The 18,877-nt window shown below is 37.0% G+C and overlaps 5 protein-coding genes, 1 non-coding gene and 1 pseudogene across 7 annotated transcripts; 3 read left to right on the forward strand and 4 right to left on the reverse strand.

Annotated features, from left to right (window-relative positions):
• The first annotated feature begins 478 nt into the window (after positions 1-478).
• LOC104720269 (uncharacterized) lies at positions 479-955 on the forward strand. The gene has a single exon (XM_010438202.1). The coding sequence runs from the start codon at positions 479-481 to the stop codon at positions 953-955; it is 477 nt and encodes a 158-aa protein (XP_010436504.1).
• A 247-nt stretch (positions 956-1,202) lies between these two features.
• Positions 1,203-4,104, reverse strand: LOC147935974 (uncharacterized; annotated as a pseudogene).
• Positions 4,105-5,334: 1,230 nt separating this feature from the next.
• On the reverse strand, positions 5,335-6,742 carry LOC104718528 (uncharacterized). Its single transcript, XM_010436294.2, has 2 exons — positions 6,362-6,742; positions 5,335-5,804 (listed from the first exon to the last, which is right to left on the reverse strand). The coding sequence occupies exons 1-2, from the start codon at positions 6,593-6,595 to the stop codon at positions 5,559-5,561; spliced, it is 480 nt and encodes a 159-aa protein (XP_010434596.1). The 5' UTR covers positions 6,596-6,742; the 3' UTR covers positions 5,335-5,558.
• Positions 6,743-8,221: 1,479 nt separating this feature from the next.
• On the forward strand, positions 8,222-10,722 carry LOC104718529 (AT-hook motif nuclear-localized protein 13). Its single transcript, XM_010436295.3, has 5 exons — positions 8,222-9,339; positions 9,450-9,505; positions 9,602-9,733; positions 9,825-9,986; positions 10,082-10,722. Exons 1-5 carry the CDS (start codon positions 8,688-8,690, stop codon positions 10,400-10,402), a joined length of 1,323 nt encoding a protein of 440 aa, XP_010434597.1. The 5' UTR covers positions 8,222-8,687; the 3' UTR covers positions 10,403-10,722.
• A 17-nt stretch (positions 10,723-10,739) lies between these two features.
• LOC104718530 (uncharacterized) lies at positions 10,740-12,441 on the reverse strand. The gene is made up of 3 exons (XM_010436296.3): positions 11,427-12,441; positions 11,181-11,353; positions 10,740-11,077 (listed from the first exon to the last, which is right to left on the reverse strand). Exons 1-3 carry the CDS (start codon positions 11,946-11,948, stop codon positions 10,975-10,977), a joined length of 798 nt encoding a protein of 265 aa, XP_010434598.2. The 5' UTR covers positions 11,949-12,441; the 3' UTR covers positions 10,740-10,974.
• Positions 12,442-13,744: 1,303 nt separating this feature from the next.
• On the forward strand, positions 13,745-15,190 carry LOC104718531 (RING-H2 finger protein ATL29). The gene has a single exon (XM_010436297.3). The coding sequence runs from the start codon at positions 14,101-14,103 to the stop codon at positions 14,974-14,976; it is 876 nt and encodes a 291-aa protein (XP_010434599.2). The 5' UTR covers positions 13,745-14,100; the 3' UTR covers positions 14,977-15,190.
• An 870-nt stretch (positions 15,191-16,060) lies between these two features.
• Positions 16,061-18,062, reverse strand: LOC104718534 (uncharacterized). Of its 2 annotated transcripts, none has more exons than XR_015569198.1 (6): positions 17,712-18,062; positions 17,470-17,574; positions 16,902-17,242; positions 16,708-16,824; positions 16,425-16,619; positions 16,061-16,320 (listed from the first exon to the last, which is right to left on the reverse strand). It is a non-coding gene; the product is annotated as an uncharacterized LOC104718534 (transcript). The 2 variants fall into 2 exon arrangements; XR_015569199.1 differs by having other exon boundaries at positions 16,061-16,344; positions 17,712-17,976.
• Positions 18,063-18,877: the final 815 nt, after the last annotated feature.

Raw genomic sequence — 18,877 nt, forward strand, 5'->3', positions numbered from 1 at the left:
AATTATTTATAAAATAATTGATTGTTGACAAAAAAAAAAGATTTATTTACGATTCTGGGTAAAAAATTTCATTCAACATCGAGTTTTGTGTTGGAATAAGATATCAGAAAAATCCAAGAATAGAAATAAAAAGGGAAAAATGCCAAAAAAAACCTCATATTATTTTTATTTGGAAGTTTAATATTCAATGGTTTTGCATTGGAATAAAAATGGCTCGTGTATTTCTTTTATGCTTTTTAAAACATCATGTTATATTGGTTTGTTAAATCAAACATCCGACTTAACAGATGTTAATTTGATTAACGGAATCTCTAAACCGAGTTAATTAAACCAAACACGTGGGTAATTGGGATTAAACGAAAGTCACTAGTGCCCTTAGTTACTTCTCCCAAATTGTTTTAAGATAATAAACCCTAAAAAACTAAATTTCCCAATTTGATTATCTTCTTCATCGCCTTCCTTCTTTATCCAACAACCAATGGATCGAGTGATGAGTCAAAATTCTGGGTCTGATGCAAATTCAGGGAGACATTGTGGGAGTCCTATCTGCCATTGTGGAAAAGCGACTATTGTTGTAAAATCGTGGACAAATGATAATCCAGGAAGAAGATTCTACAGATGTGCTGTTCATGGGTTCTTTGGTTGGGCAAATGAAGAGAAGCCGTATGGTTGGCAGAAGATTAGCTTATTAGAAGCAAGAGATGAGCTTCGTCATCAGAAAGATGAAATCAAACTGCTTAAAGAATCTCTAAAAGCCATGAATGAACATGGTCTGAGTGGTGCGACGACGACGATGCATACTGGATTAGTAAACAAATACGAGCAAGAGAAGAATCACCTTGAAAATGAAGTTATGACAGCTTCTGAGAGAGAGAAAATGCTCCGACAGTTCATCGTGCTGTCTTGGAGAGGGTTCATTGCAGTAATTGGAATGATACTAGGATTGGGAAAGTAGAAGGCTATTTTGGGTTGTAGTTGTTGTTTGTTATTGTTGTTTTCGTTTAGTCTGTTGTATGGTGAATCTCTGTTTGATGTTATTTGCAATGGATATTTCCTAAAAATCAGTACCATTGATCCAAAAGAACCGTTTAGTTTGAGAACATACAAGAATCCCACACCAAAAAAAACAAGGATCCCACCAAAAAACCATCCTAAAGACATCATCGTACCATCCTAATCAATCAGAACCTATAATACATGAGCTAGTTTTTTTTAGGTTGCCAAACATCAAAGACTTTATCAGTCCATGGAGACATAAAGAAAACATGAGGTTTTGGAGCTTCATCTTTGTCTTTGCCACGACCTTTACCACGAGCTCTTAGACGACCTTTGCCTTCACCATTTTTAGTTCCAGGAGGACGTCCACGAGCACGACCTCTACCAGCTGCTGGAGCACTTGAATGCTGAGGTTGTTCTATGGATTGACTTTGAGAAACAGTTGGAGTGGACTGGGTTTGAGCTTGCTGCCACCTCTTTGGTACATTGTGTATGCTCCATGGATCATAATTATCCTATGAAAACGCTAAAATGTCACAACCAGAAAGTTGTAATAAAAGAGAAAGAATCAATAACTATACTTACCAGTCGCTTTCTTGGTCTCCCTCTTTTGCGTGTAGGAGCTAGTTGTACAGCCGGATTTTTGCAAGTGCTTTTATTATGACCTGGTTGCTTGCAATTTGTATAAGTTACGGTTTGTCCTTCCCTTGTAGCCTTAGACGGATTGGTTGATGATTCACCTGGTTCCTTTATCCTAGCATACTTCTTAGGACGCCCACGCTTTTTTCTTTTGTCAAGTACTTCAATAGCTCCTTTATCTGTTCCAAGCCACAATCTTTCTCCATTCACAGGTTGAATGTTGTCTTTGTAGTTCGCTTGCCAAACAGTTGTCAGAAAATGTCTATCGACATAGCTACAGTGTAAAAAGGATGGTCAGTTTTCAGGTTAAACAATGTATGACTAGCTTCTGTGAATATCAAAACTTACTCTTCTGGATCACGATTATGCTCGGTTATGACATACATTGCATGGGGACAAGGTATTCCTATGAGATTCCATTGGTTGCAAGCACAACTCCTATGCAGAAGGTTGACCACAAAGCTACCACTTCCTTCTATCACCTTGTAGACATTCTCACTACTTTTGAGAACTGAACAGAACTTGGCATGTTTGTGATTGGCCTCAACGATTGCCATGATGTGAGGTGGGAACTTAGTTTGGCACTTCCCAGTATTATCACGTCTCTTCAAAATACGCTTCATTGCTTGTCTCCTAACATCCTCAAGCATATTTAAAACTGGCTTCTTCCTAGCATCTTTGATTGTTCTGTCGAAGCTCTCAGATAAATTATTGCAAACATCCTCACAACTAGAATGACCACTAAAGAAGGCTCTGCACCACGTCTTTGGTTCTGTTTTCAGCAAGTCATCATGTGCAGCTTCATCATAAGCTTTCAGAGCTCTCATGTTAAACCGGTAATCTCCTTCTACTGGATTATATGCAATTGCCCAGAAATAACCTTCATGGGAGTAGTCACCATGTGCCTTCTTCCAGTTCGCATATATGTGACGAGCACAATGCCTATGTTTTGCATTAGGAAGCAAGTCAGCAACAACATTAAGTAACCCCTTCTGCTTATCGGAAATCACAATCAACCCACTCCCCAACCCCAAATCTAAATCCTTCTTCAGATTATCAACAAACCACGCCCATGAGTCATTGTCTTCCACTCTAACTACTGCCCAAGCAATAGGATAGATTCTATTATCTGCATCTCTCCCAACAGCCGCTAGGATCTCGCCTTTTAGTTCCCATTTCAAGAATGACCCATCAAGTCCAATGATGGGTCGACAACAAGACTTCCAAGGCATCAAAACAAATGTAGAATTTGTCAAACTGTTGCTTACCATACGCTTGAGGGATGGTGACAATCGATGTTTGTGTATCCGGATTTGACCTCTTCAACTCAGCCTCATAATCCCAGAGTTTCGCAAATTGTTCTTTTTGGGTTTCTATCACCATATCTAATGCTATTCTTCTTGCCTTTTGACATATCCACTTAGCTACTGATAGTGTGTCCCTCATCATTATCTCATCTTTGATATCAGTCCACCTCAATCCTGGTCTTCGTCTTGCTTCATCTCTGAACATCCTCGCAATAACTCCTTGTTTCAACATCTTAGCTTTCCCACTCTGACCATGGTTATGAGTATTGACATAAGTTTGAATTATCGACTTACTTGTGCGCTTACGAGCTGAGCAGTATATCCTCCACTTGCAATTCTCATGGCTACATATAGCGGCCAGCTTTGATGAACCCCATCTACACAGCTTCACATCGTAGTTTGTCTTCAACACATACCGCAGAAGCTGATCCTTGAACTCTTCGCCATTGTGAAATTTCTGCAATAACCACATATAAGGTTCTTTATCCTTGGTGTATTTAGCTCTTGATGTCACCCTTTCCTCTTCATCAAATGCATCCCATTCATCGTCTGTGTCCATCACATGATCTGGACGCTCAGCATCAAAGCATTGCCTCTCAAATTCATCATCATTTCCATCTTCTTCCTCCACATCACATGCTGCTTCATTAACACATGCTGCTTCCACATCACATGCTGCTTCATCCCTACCCGCTGCTTCATCATCTTGTCTCCCATTGTTAATTTCTTCGAAAAAGACTGAAAACCGAGGATCATCATGCCTTCCTTCTTCTACTGGATCTATCCCATCATCTTGCTGAACTTGTTCCTCATTGGTTCTTTGTTCACCATGGTGATTGGGCTCAGCATCATCTTCTACTCCGTCTTACTCAGCTGCAACATCTTCACCAACACCGTCATTTGTAAGAGGGAATGGTTCTGATACAAAAACTCCATTGTCGATGTATATATCGACTTCACCACCAATAACAGCTTCACAACACAACTCCCTAATCCCACCATCTTTGTCTTTGTCAATTGATCTTGCTGAACTTATGTCCTCATGTGGAATCTTATACCAAACATCTTCGACTTCACCATACACTTCATTCTCTACGCAAAACTCGCTGAAGATAGATCATGTCAACAAATCGGGATCCACTAACATGTCTTTCGAATCTCCTCCTATGTAGTCGAATGATTGCTCATTGCTTGATACATCTCCTCTATAATGTATTTTGCACTTCAAACACTCGAAAGCACTACACAGAACATGAAAACATTCATGATTAGTACATACAAGCCCCTAAAAACAGAAATCGAATTGAAATCTATGAACCCTAAATTGATCTCGATTTCACCCACCCAATCAAAAATAATATAATCTATGAACGATTTCACCCACCCAATCGTTAACATCTGAATCTATGAACCCTAAAATCCCTAAGAATTGAAATCACCCCCAAAATTGCAATCGACGATAACCCAAAACCTAAAAACCTGAAATCGACATACCTCATCTCCGCGATACTCTCAGAATTCACGCCCAAAACACTGAACCCAATCAAGAGAAACAAACGCCTTCACTCATCACTCGATCCATAAGTTGTTCGAAGAAGAACCCACACGACGAAGAAGAAAAGAAATTGGGGAATTATGTTTTTAGGGTTTGAGCAAATCGATTTGGGGGAGATAACTAAAGGTATTATTGTCTTTCGATTAACACCAATTAACCACGTGCTTGGTTTAATTAATCCGGTTTAGAGATTCCGTTAATCAAATTAACGTCTGTTAAGTCGGATGCTTGATTCAACAAACTAATATAACATGATGTTTTAAAAAGCATCAAAGAAATATATGAAGCATTTTTATTCCAATACAAAACCATTGAATATTAAACTTCCAAATAAAAATAACATGAGATTTTTTTTGGCATTTTTCTCGAAATAAAAATACCAATCTCGTTGTAGTGAAATTATTTGTAGAGGTAATAGATCTTTCGATGCAACAGAACAGCTGTTCCCGTGTTGTTGGGTTTTTTGAGATTTCAGATTTCTCGTGTGTTATCCACGTGGCTCATGTGAGATCTCCACACGTGGCAGAAAATGGATAGTTGGAAGGGAAATGAAATTAGGCATTAGCAATACAAATATCAAAAAAGATGGGTTCATGATTAAACCAAAAAAACAAAAGGATTTGTTGTTCCATTGGAAGTTAGAACCATAATAAATACATGCGCTGAAAAATGACAATTCCAGGATCTCTCTTTATGCACTGGATTCATATAATTCATATGGAAACAAATGCTACCATTGTTGTTCCTTGTTCGCATGGTCAATGGAACCTTTGGCACTAGGCCTGTTCAAATGTTGTTGTCAAACTCTCGTTTCTCATAGTAGATATGAAGTACTAATTTTCTTATGGAGAGTTCCGATAAAAACAAATCAGATGAATCAAATCAGTTTGTACAGACTCGACAAGCCAACTTGGAATATAGTTCAAAGACACATACAGAGCTAACTGACCATTGCCCTTTTCTCGCCAATACGTCTGTTTTGCTTTCCTCTTTACACATTCAATCCCTAGTTGCTGATGAAACAGAAACCTGTCCTAAACCTCTCTGTGTTTCAGAATCATTCATACTATAAATAACCTCCCTTGATGTTCAATACACTGCTGGAGTTTCCCATCACAAGACACAACTAGTCTTCTTACTTTTGCAGGTTTCGTTTTGCGTTTAATTTGGAGTCTTGGGATATTCTTATTACAGTTATGATCATCATCTTCTGCGTTTGTCGGTTTGTCTCGGCCCTCTTCCAAAAACTCATCTGCAACATCTCCATCTTCATCAACCCTTAGCCGTTTTGTATACCATCTTAGTCCCTAATTCAACACAAGAGAGAGAGCTATAATAATATAAGTGTGTGACAGAAGCATTCATATCCAAGAAGACAATGCAAGCTCTTAACTGAGAAAACTTCACTACCAAGTACTAAATAGAGTGACCAATACAGCTAGAGAATCTGACATTAGAAATCAAGTAACAGCAAACCAGAGTAGTAACAATAAAAACAGAAGCGATACCAAGTCGTTGTCTAATGTCATAGAATAGTGAAATGTGAACGTGTTTAGTTTTGCTTCTATTACAATAGCCAGTGAAGGATAGATACCTATCTCAAAAGTTCAATTGGAGATTTGGGTTCTGAGCGAGCAATAATGCAATAATGCTAAAGCAGAAAGAGAGAATATCGAAATCAGTTTTGTAAACTATGCTAAAGAGAGTCAAGCTGAGAAATATGTAAAAACATGATCCATGTACATGAACATGGAACTTACTAATCAAGTTCAAAGCTACTCTATAGCTATAATTAGAATCCACAGTATAATAAAACAATCAACCACTAATATAGCAAGAGTTCCAGAAGTGAGAATGTTCAAACCTGAATACCACCGTCTCCGGCGGCGCAAGGATGAAGAAGAGGAGGAGCAAGATTGGAACTTTCAACAGAAACTTGAACTGGAACTCCAAATCCTTTCCTTGGTAGTCCAGTTTCACGAAATCTCGGCTGATTAACGTCACCGGAATCATTGATTCCAGTATCATCATCATCGTCATCTTTCAACACTTCCTGGCCAAATCCAAACACACCAGCCAACTTCTTAAAAAAACCCATTCTAATCAAAACTCTTGCACAAATCGGAACAAACTTGCTCTCTTTCTTTAGACCACAACTTCTACTTCTCCTCCATGCTTTTTCCCCAATCAGACCAGACAAAAGGATCCCAACAAATCTTCACACGAAACTGGAAAGAAAAATAAAAATGGGAACTTCACTATTTGGGCTAAATTAGTAAGAATTAAGCCCATTAAGAAAAGTCCACCAGCTTAGACGCTATTCCAAAAATATATAATAATGTTGGTTCTGTTTAGATTTGAGGGATTCAGGTATGATTGTGTTAGCTTAATGAAATAAGATCAACCGTTGGCTGATTTTGAACATGTTACAAATGCAACATTACAAGTTACAGTTGCTGTTGGTTGGCGAAGATAGGGCCTTTGTTTATAAATAATACAATGAGGTATGTTTCTGCTTTCTCAACGTTTTAAAACTTACCTGTGACTTCACCAAACCAATGTGCCTTCTTTGTTCTGTTCTTCTAAGATAATTTAGCAAGTTTCCAAAAACAAACCAAATCTACTCTAAAGTGCAGAAGTCGAATTGATCTCAACAATATAATGGGAGAATATAAATCTTGGAGAAGACCAGTACTGATCCAAAATGGAGTTTCAGGTCACTTGAACCATCCGTTAGTTAAACTCTAAAATCTAAAATACTTTTAAAAGCATTAATTCGTGGTCTCTGTCTCAACCTCTTTCTAGTTTCAGGTACCAATATGTTCACATCATCGGGTTTACGTGTCCGGTTTCTTAAGGTACGCGCATGGCGTAAACTTTTGATAACATGTGCTTTTTTTATTGCTTGTTTGTCTAATAAAGTCGATCACTTTAGTCGATAGCTAGACAACATAAAAAAGTTTTGTGCTTTCTGCTCACTGAATCATTGGTTATCCCCCAAAACCAAATACAGATCATCACATCTTTGAATTGGAGTCTGTATGAGACAAGATTGGATTATATAACACAGTCGAATGGGTTCGCTTTTAGATGCTAAATTGATTTCAGTATGACATTTAAAATTTTAAAATACTTATATTCCTTTAGACACAAAAAGAAGTTGGATATTTACACTTTTGTTAATATCAGTTTTGTATATTCTGTCTTAAAATTTTCGATTTGTGTTTCTATATCAGATAATATAATTTTGCTACATTATATTCCAACTGCAGTGGGTCTTTTTTTTTCTATCTATGTCGCATAGCATTTAAAAATTAGTAAGCTCAATATTTGTCACAATTAATTTGGGAATCTATCACATTTGTGATATTCTGAATTAATAGATTTTTCTTAAAAAGATGAGGCAAGAGAAGGACAAAATGGTCAAAATAAGCTGCTGTCATTTTCAAAGTAGTGATTGTTTTTATTTTAAGATCTGAGGATATACTTATACTTAAGAAAAAAAATCTGACACATCAAAGTACAAACCCCAAGTTGATTTTGATTTCCCAAACACACACTACAGTCAGACCCAAAATCTCTAGTTACATAGTAATTTATTATATATATCCTACATTATTCTCTTATTAATTCATGTGTATTTGTTTTTATTTTAAAATTGAAAAAAAAAACATTTATTAAAACAGAACTGGAGTCAAAAGGAGAACACCAAATCCAAAAGAGTACATTACATTACAACTAGAAAAAAGTATATAACTTATTCTCGATCCTCTTTAAATTCTCTCTATTCACACATTCATTCACATTTTAACAAAACCCTAACTAAATCATATCTTTAGATTTTCTTTTTTTTTGTTTTCCAATTAAATCTCCTGTAAACTGAAAACCCTAAACTAAAGATTTGTTACCTCCTCAATTACTTATATTAATTAATAATTCACTTTTAAAAAAAAAAATAATAATAATTAAATTAGACACTAACTAGATCGTCCCCTCTTCTCTCTCTCTCTCTGATGATGAAGAAAACTCAAGAAGAGATGAGAGAGAGAGTTGTTAGCTAGCTCACACGCTTTCGCTTAAAACTCAAAAACCTGCACTTTCTCGTCTCTTTTCTCGGCATTCGTAAAACAGAAAAAAAAAAATTTGGGTCTCTGAGAAAAACCACAAATCTTGAGTCTTTTCTTTCTCCAATGGATTCCAGAGAAATCCACCACCAACAACAACAGCAACAACACCAACAACAGCAGCAACATCTACAACAACAACAACCACCGCCAGGGATGTTAATGAGTCACCACAATTCCTACAATCGAAACCCTAACGCCGCCGCCGCCGCTGCTTTAATGGGTCACACCTCTACATCTCAAGCTATGCATCAGAGATCACCTTTCGGTGCTATCCCATCGCATCAACCTCATCCTCATCAACAGCATCAACATCAGCATCAGCATCAGCATCATTACCATCATCCTCAGCCACAGCAACAGATGGATCAGAAGACTCTTGATTCTCTTGGATTCGACGGATCGCCTTCCTCTGTTGCCGCTGCTCAACAGCATTCGATGAGATTTGGGATCGAGCAGCAACAACAGGTCAAGAAGAAACGTGGAAGACCTAGGAAGTATGCTGCTGATGGTGGTGGTGGGAATAACATTGCTCTTGGTTTGGCTCCTACTTCGCCTCTTCCTTCAGCTTCTAATTCATATGGTGGTGGTGGAAACGAAGGAGGAGCTGGTGGTGGTGGTGATAGTGGAGGAGCTAATGCTAACTCTTCCGATCCACCTGCTAAACGGAACAGGGGACGTCCTCCTGGCTCCGGTAAGAAGCAGCTCGACGCTTTAGGTATACTCGATCTATCTCTCTCTCTCTCTGTTTTCTCTGTTAAAATCAAAACCACTGTTTACAATTCTACTTAATGGGTTTTGTGTCTGTGTGTGTGTGTCTGTGAGCAGGAGGAACAGGAGGAGTTGGGTTTACACCTCATGTCATTGAAGTTAAAACTGGAGAGGTAATGTGTTGTGTTGTTGTAGTAAATCTTGAATGGATTTTGAGTAATTATGCCTGATTCTTTGGTTAAAGTTATGATCTTTCAAATCTATTCCAGGACATAGCTATGAAGGTATTGGCGTTTACGAACCAAGGGCCACGCGCAATCTGTATTCTCTCAGCTACAGGAGCTGTATCTAATGTGATGCTTCGTCAATCTACCAATCCTAGTGGATGTGTTAAGTTTGAGGTATAACACCTAATGTCCTTTGTGCATTACTTGCCTCTTGGCCTGATTTGAGCATCCAAGGGAGCTGGAATTTAATCTTGTGTTGTTGCAGGGCCGATATGAAATCATTTCTCTGTCAGGTTCTTTCTTGAATTCTGAGAGTAATGGTACTGTGACCAAAAGTGGTAACTTGAGTGTGTCGCTGGCTGGACAAGATGGCAGGATTGTGGGTGGAACTGTTGCTGGAATGCTAGTTGCTGGATCACAAGTCCAGGTTACTCAAATTCTTATCCTTTTATTTACACTCGAGTTAAAAAAATCACAAAAGTGTTTCAAGATACTGACTTTTGATTCGTGTTTTTTATAAAGGTCATTGTCGGAAGCTTTGTACCAGATGGAAAGAAGCAGAAACAAAGCGTAGGGCGTGCTCAGAATACTCCAGAGCCAGCTTCAGCACCAGCCAATATGTTGAGCTTTGGTGGTGGAGGACTGGGAAGCCCTGGATCTCAAGGACAACAACACTCGAGCGAGTCGTCAGAGGAAAACGAAAGCAATTCCCCGTTGCACCGTGGAAGCAACAACAACAACAATAGTCATGGGCTATTTGGAAACTCAACACCTCAATCGCTTCAACAAATGCCTATGACGATGTACCCGCTGTGGCCTGGGCCTGGCCAGAATCATCAATAAATAGATGGTTCCTTGAGTCGGATTGATGACCGGGTTTGCTTCTCTTTGTTCCTTTTGACACACATCTCTCCATCAGAATTATCTCTATAATGTAGATTGAGCTTTTCTTACTCTCTCTCATCTTCTTCTCCTTACCATTTCTCTTAAATTTAGCTTTTGTTTTAGATAAATAGAGAGAGGGACACATGTTAAGTAGGTTTCAAATTCAATCTTGTTTAGTTTGTTTCTCTTAGTAGTTTCTTTTGATTATGATGATCATAAAAAGACTTGCTCTTTTCTTCTATCATCGACGAATTATATCCACTTCAAGTTTTCAAAAATTCTACAAGATTCAAACTTATACAATGCTTTACAAAAGCTCTTTTATTCTTACAATCGGTTTTTCCTTCACATACATATATTTATTACTCTTGAGGTTGTTACAAGATAGTTGTAGTAAGTTAAACCAAAACAAAAGTTAGCAAAAAGACAGCGAAAATACACTAAAGGTTTAGATACTTTGATAACATATAATTTTAAGACTCCATTACTCTTCTTCATCCACTTGTTCGCGTTAGTCTCTGTGTTTCATTCTAAACTGCAGAAACCATAGCTGGTGATGCAGCCATCAGTTCCTCTTCATCATCATCATCCTCTGCCTCCCACATGAAATGTGCATACGATCCCAAAACCATACTGCAAAGTTACAACCATCACAAACCTTTTAGATTCTTAAGTAAGTTAGAGATTCAGTAAAAGTAATCAAAGAATCCAAATGAGTAGTATTATATATATTTACCAATCATCAGGAGAAGCATTAACAGCTTGATCAAAGTAGCATTGAGCTCTCTTCTCATCTCTGCTCGTTTCCCATATCAACTTACCATACATTGACAAAGCCTCACCATCACCTGGATTCGCCAGTATCGCTCTTCCATAATACTCTTGAGCTCTCTCTGCATCTTTCTCCACCTGTGAAAAGATTCAAATCCCAAATTTAAATAACAATCATAAACCTAAATCACCAATTCACAAAATGACTAACCTCGTACAAAAACTTGCCGTAGTTCATCAGAAGAAGCGAATTATTAGGATTCGATTTCAACATCTTTCGATAATAATCACCGATCTTGCTCTTATCTTCATAACCGCCTCCTCCTCCGTTTCCGTAACCGCCGTTAAAACCAGATCCACCACCACCACCGGAGATCAACGATCCCCAACCATCGGAAAACCTAATTTCTTCCTCCTCCGGTTCATCATCCTCCGGGATTTGCGACGGCGAAGGCTTAGATCCAACAGTCTTTAGCATTCTCTCGGATCTAATCACATCACTCTCCGATAACACCCTACGAATCCCAACGTTAGATTTAACCTCGATGGAGATCTTCCTTCCTCCTCCGGCGGCGAATCTCTCGCCGTTGCTGGATAATGACGACTCGACGGAGTTGTTCCTGGAGATGATAGGTGTCGTCGTCGTCGTCATGTTCTTCCGCGACGAGCCACCTGAAACAAACCGGTTATTAAGAACCGGCATCGAACCGGTTCTCATCAGTAGAGATTTCATCACAACTTGGATTTTTTTTTTTTGCTTCCTTTCTTCTTCTCCGATCTCTGAGAGTGATGATAATTAATATTCCAATTAATACTATTTATAACTTCATCTCTACCGTACGATCCTTTGACGTTGATCTCATATCCACCGTTGGATCAATTGACTTTCTTGCGCGCTATATATCTCTGTTTCGTGTGATACACTTAAAGTTGGCATTATCTCAGCCGTCCGATGCGATGACCGTCTAGGTGGGACGAATCAGCTACGAGCTTAGTCAACACATGTGCACGAGAAGAGCGTGATCGAACTGGTCTATGGTTGCCACGTGGTGGAGATGGTGGATTCAGTGAGTCTGTGTACTTGGGGTTGAGTCTAAGATCTATAGAACTACGAAAACACCCTTATCACCCATTGGCTACTTAATGAATACCATTGGCGGTCGCTTCTAGTATTGAAATTGTAATTTTGTACTAAAAAAAAAGGTTACATTACACATGTCAATATTATTAAATTTGTTGTAGAGTTATCACTACTATATTTCACTTTTGCATGTCTAATAAGCTTGGGATGTCTATAGTATCAATATTTTAATAATTGTGGAAGATCAAACACGATCACGCAAAATGACATTTCGTTTTCTTGTCTTTATTTGTGAGATTTGGAAGATTTGGATTCACTACCATTACAACTGGTGATTTTTTTCTGTTTTTGATAAGATAAGATAAGGTTTCTCAATATGTATAATTAAAAATATGTATATTTAGCTTTGTCGTTTTGTTTCACATTGTTAAAGCTTGTAAACTCACTAGCCACTTGACTTAACTAAGGATACTAAAATAACAAAAGGTCAAATTAAAGATTAGTGATTACCGATTTTACAAGAAAAAAAATGTAAACTATATTGGTATCTCCGGAACCTTCAATGGTCACTAAAATAACTTTGTGTGTTTTGTTGTTTAAAGAACCTGATCTGAGTTCCATAGTTGAAGTGGTTTTACAATATTAAATAGGCTTAGTAAGGAATGTTGGAGAATGAATGAGATCGAACACGCAACCATTGAAGGTACTCGATCAAATTAAATCCATAAAGACTACATCATTAAGTTTCAATTTTCTGATGAGGAGATCACCGTTGATGACATCAAGAAATTTATTCAACTGGATGAATTCTAGCTTCAAAGAGGAAGAAATAGGACTGCTACTGGAGAAACATGACTAAGAGAATGGGCTATTGAGTGAAATGGATTGGAATGATCGGTCATCGGTCTATAACATTTGAACAGGCAGTGTGAACCAAAGCCAGATGAAACCTGACCCGACAGACTATTTTGTGTCTAAAAAACACTTTAAATTGGACATACGAAACCTTCCAACGAATGTCAAAATTCTAACGCTTCAACATTTTACATTTTTAACAACTGTCTTTGCATGTCAGAATATGTGGTTTTCTTTCAAAACATATAATAAGAATAAAAGACACGATCTCTTTTACTCTATAGATATACTTTTACTCTATAAACGACTCAAAACAATACTGATCTTAGAAGCATAAAGTTACATAGTATGTATCAAAGCGTAGTGTGCTCTTGAACGTCAGTGCATGCCATTGTAATTTTTCCGCGATCTTTAGTTACGTAGTAACATTATTGTGCTGACTAAAGTTACACAACGAATTTTTCTCAAGGAAAGAAAAGCCATGAACCGAGAAACGTGCCATGGACCAAAAATCCTATATTTTGCTTGTTATAACGTGAGTATAGTTTATATAGATTAACAACTGACTATACTCTATGAACGAAGACTTGAATATAAAAAAATTACTATTTTTAAGGACTAAGTGGATTAGCGTAGAACAAATGTCACATACGACTCGTTCAAATGCATGGCATTGAGCAAACAAAACAAACAAACATAACAAAACCCAAAACACACTTTTTATTTTTAGTAACCAAAACTTCCTAACACTCTTTCTCTCACACCAAACACACAATTTTCCACACACTACCAAATAAAACTGAACTCTAAAATATCAATATAACGTAAATAACCTTAGGAAAAAAAATAAAAAATTTATCTGTCTCTAGCTTTCTTGATTTTTCTTTTTTTTGGTATTTTGGTATATGAGAAATCTCACGGCGGAGATAATCAGTCTCCGGCCACCGTAATGTCGACAGTAATACCTTCACCTCTGCCACCTTCACCTCCGCCACAACATTACGTTACACCTCCTCTAACGGTGATCCTCACCGTAATCCTCCTCGTCTTCTTCTTCATCGGTTTCTTCACTCTCTATTTCTGTAAGTGTTTCCTCGACTCAATGGTACAAGCTTGGCGTCTCCACCACGGTGGAGATACCGGATCGGCCGATAATCCCCTTCAGCCACCGGAAGCTCCACCGGTAAATCCTGGCCTCGACCTTCGGATCATAAACTCGTTTCCCACGTTTCCTTACTCCTCCGTCAAAGATCTCCGAGAAGAAAAATACGGCCTCGAATGCGCCATTTGTCTTCTTGAATTCGACGGAGATCACGTGCTACGTCTCTTGACAACATGCTACCACGTGTTCCACCAAGAATGCATCGATCTCTGGTTCGAATCTCACAGAACTTGCCCTGTTTGTCGCCGAGATCTTGATCCTCCTCCTCCACCGGAGAACCCAAAGCCTACCGTGGATGAGATGATCATCGATGTGATTCAAGAAACTAGCGACGACCAAGAAGACGTTCATCGTCGTCATCATCAGACAACAACACCGATTGATACTTGGCCGTCTTCAGGACAGAGCAGTAGCATTAAAAAGGAACAAAATTTGCCGGAGAAGTTCTCTAGATCGCATTCGACGGGACACTCGATAGTGAGAAACAAACCGGAGGAAGAAGATAAGTATACATTGAGATTACCGGAACATGTCAAGATTAAGGTCACGAGAGGACATAGCCAGACAGAGAGTTGTGTAACGTTCGCCGAACTTGTTAGAAACAGAGGATATGATCATCGCCGGTTTGGTGAAGTCTCCGCTCAAACACAATCTGAAAATTGAAGAAAACGGAATATATATACTTTTTTTTTTTTTAATTAGTTAAGTTTTTTTTCTTCTTGTTGTGGTATTGGTTATAAATATAGTAGGTTAGAATATTTATTTAACTTGAGAAGATGCTAATTAGTATTATTAGTGATTTTGTTTCCTCTTACTAGAGTTTAATAACAAAATTTTTTGGAGAAAAAAATGAGAAAGAATATCTTGTTCCTATTTATTTCTCTCTGGTACGATACTATGACAGCTTAAGTTTTAAATCTTGCATTTTACTTTTAGTAATTTCATATTTTATTTGATTCTAGTGCTAAAGTCACTACCTTATTTGTAATTCAATAGATTAAACCCTAAACGATTATATTATTATTCAAAACCAATTATTATTCTAAAATAAGAAAAGAAGATTACAGATTATTCAGAGACAAGAAAAGAAAGACTACAAAAATTTCTCTAAATTATTCAAAAAAAAGAAAAAACAACTAAAGAAAAAACCAATTATTGGGAGGTTTCAAAAAAAATTACATTGAAATTCGTATAATTTTCTAAAAACGCACTTGCAAAATAATATGAATTTGAACAATAATGTTTGAGTTTATATATAAAAAAGCAAATTATATATGAATTTATATTAACACTTGATTTTGTAAAAGTAACGTATAATATATGTGAAGTAAACAGTACTAAAATATGAGCAAATGTAAGATATTAAATCTTCGGAGCCTTTTAAATTACTTTCAATCATATTAATATTGAAACAAAACAAATTATAAAGAAATATGACCCCCTGGCGTAGCTAGAATTTTATATACAAACTTTCTCTACTCAAAACACACATTTATTGACAAGGTTGAGAGCGAGCTCATCTTCTAGAATGTAGAATCAAATCACATCGAAGATTTGTTTATTATTATCTTTATGCAAGTAAAACGATCGTGTCAGCATCATTTGGTTAATTTTACTGACAGGTTCTTAATAAAAATATAGTAGTAGGCTTATTATTAGTTACGCGACTTTGCTTTTTCTAACACATTTCTGGTTCTCGGTTGAAATTATGGTAAACGAAATAGCTCACACAACATCTTGTAAACTCTTTTATGTTTGTGCCTATTCAAAATATTTCCCTTTATTAAATGCAAACGTTTTTACAGGAATAGTGAACCTCGCTGTAGATACCATCTTTGCTTCTGACAGACTGACAGTAAACGCTTAATCTGCTATTGCAAGAATAGAATCAGGGTCCACTTCCGTCCCATATAGTTCATCCATTAAGGCCCACATATCCTGTTCGGTACTCCTAAGTATGTCTCCATATATGGGGAGAAAATAGATGTGGCATGGCATCACTGTGATCTGTTAGAAACAACCACACAAATACTATGTTTATCAGAACAATCAGGGTTAATTAAAAGATCTAAGAAACCAGATGAAGAGAGATGAATGTGGTAAAAACTTACTTGGTCACACACTTTGTGGACCCAGTCCCGACGGGTGGCAATAGGGATGCCATCAGCATCTTGTGCATGCAATTTCTGCTTTAACTCTGTCACTTCCTTTCGGAGGCCACAAACATCAGCTCCAAGTATTCCCCCAACGAGCTTATCCTTGATTTTGCCGACTTGGCTCAGTGATAACCACATGTCTTTATTCACCTGCCAGCATATGAAATCAAAGAGAGATCACAGGGATATCTAAAAAAGTGTTTGTCATGATAATATGGATGGAGGACAATCTACTTACCTCAAGGGTAGTTTTTGATGGAAGATTATCGGATATATTCTCATCTCCAAAAAACTGAGCAGAAGAAATGGACTTTGCGTTTGAGAACTTCTTTCTTGCTTCAACCGATTCTTCAACCTAGTAATCAAATTAGTTATATAGCAGATGACCGAAACTGTTTTGGAGTGTAAAACTAAAACACAAGGCTTACTTACTTGAACAAATAAAGAGCTGGAACTTGATGAAGGCTTTGGTGGAGCAACATGGCTAAGAACTTGTGCATCAGCACCACTTTGTCCTTGAGATCGCAAGTGGACATTAAAAGAAGAAGCAGGAATAACTTTGTCCGGCAGCTACAGGAGATGATGGTAGGGCAGCATTAATTTCTTCTGCAAGAATCTGCCTATACAAAGCAGCCGCTCTTGACGTGTACTTAGCCTCTATTTAGCCATCGTCCGTCCATCCATGTTGCTTGAAGAACACCTGAGCGCGGTTGTTGCCACCAAACATCATTGCCCTGAGCTGTTCAGGGCTCCATGAGTCTAAATTCGTTGACCTATACCAAAACCGAGAAAAAAATAGAAATACACAGTAGTATTTTAGTGTATGACAAGTTTCAAAACATTCTCTACTCAAATGGATCGGTATCTTGAATTAGTCTTTAATATCGATAAAACGAATCCGGTGGTGGTAAAGGAAAAGTCTACACTAACAGAACAACAAGTAGCCTCAAAAACAGAAGCAGAATTGGATTTGGATTTAAAGATTAATCCTTTAGTTTACCTGACGAAGCTGATATGAACACCGAGGCTCCGATGAATGGCTGAACAATCGATGCATAGGAAAATCCCGTATGTAACCGATGCCCATGTTTAAAACAAAGCATACCTACGAAATTGGCAATTAAAACGAAAACGAACATTTTTCAAATCGAAGATCTAACTGCCCCGCGCAATACGACTCTCAAAAAACGCATAAAGAAAAAACCCAGAAAATCAATTACAAAAACGAGAAACAATTCTTACCTTGTTCTCAGATTTTGCTTGCAATTTTCTGAAAACTATAGTTTTTGTCGGTAAAATTGTGAGAAGCCATCGTAGACGAAATTTAGGGTTTTGTTTTGTCAGAGACGAGAGAAACAAAGTATTGATCGATGACAAATCAGGAATTAATAGAGTGTTTGAGATATTTTTACTCTTCGTTCCGTTCGTTGTTGATTCGTTCTTCTATAGGTAAAGCTTTTCTCTTTTTTTTTTTTTTTTTTTTTTTTGTTTGGTAAAAAATTTGTTTGTTTTGATCGAGGATAACACATTATATTATAAATAAAAGTAATTTGTTTGTTTTAATTATCTTTATCCTTTTCTTATTAATTAAAACTAAATTATGATCCCCCTACCGATATTATTGCACACAACTCACTTTTAACCAGAAATTTGTAAGAAAAAATTTGTTTTTGTTTTTGTTTTTTTTAATGTATTAAATCATAGTCAATCTCCGAGTCAACTAGGTCTGAACATAAAAACCATATCCGCATATCCAATTCAGAATCCGACTCGAAAAACCAAATTCGGATTGGATACGATTTTTCCTATAAAACTCTATTGGATTCTATTTTCTAATATCCATCAGTTTGGGTTAGGATCAGGTAATACCCAATATCCGTTTGGGTACTCATCAAAACCAAACATATAAACATATTTATAATATTTAGCATTAATATATTATAATTCGATTACCCAAAATTATGATTATAAATTTTGAATATTTCAATTAGTTTTATACCTAAATAACAAAAATAATCAAAATATCTAAGATAATTTGTTACATAAGTTAAGATTTAGCTAAATTTGTTTAAATTTAATTAATTTTAAATATTTTTTTTGGATACCCGGTAGTTCGGATACTATTCGGGTTCTGAAATTTGTAACCCGAACAAAACCAAACCCATATATTAAAAAATATTCAATGAGTTCTATTTTTCTAAACTCGTTTACCCGAATCCGATTGGATATACACGAATACAAACGAGTTACCCGAATGCCCAGCCATAGAATCAACTTTGCCGTGTTTAATTGGATCCGAGAGTTCAGCAGGACTTAGGAAATGAAGAAAAAAATTCAACATGATCAAGTTTAGGTGTTTTTTTTTCTTTTCTTTTTCTATAAAGTTGCATATTATAAAGTTGTGTTTA

Source organism: Camelina sativa, chromosome 10 (genome assembly GCF_030686135.1).
Source record: "Camelina sativa cultivar CO46 ecotype springtype chromosome 10, ASM3068613v1".
Classification (NCBI taxonomy): Eukaryota; Viridiplantae; Streptophyta; class Magnoliopsida; order Brassicales; family Brassicaceae; genus Camelina; species Camelina sativa.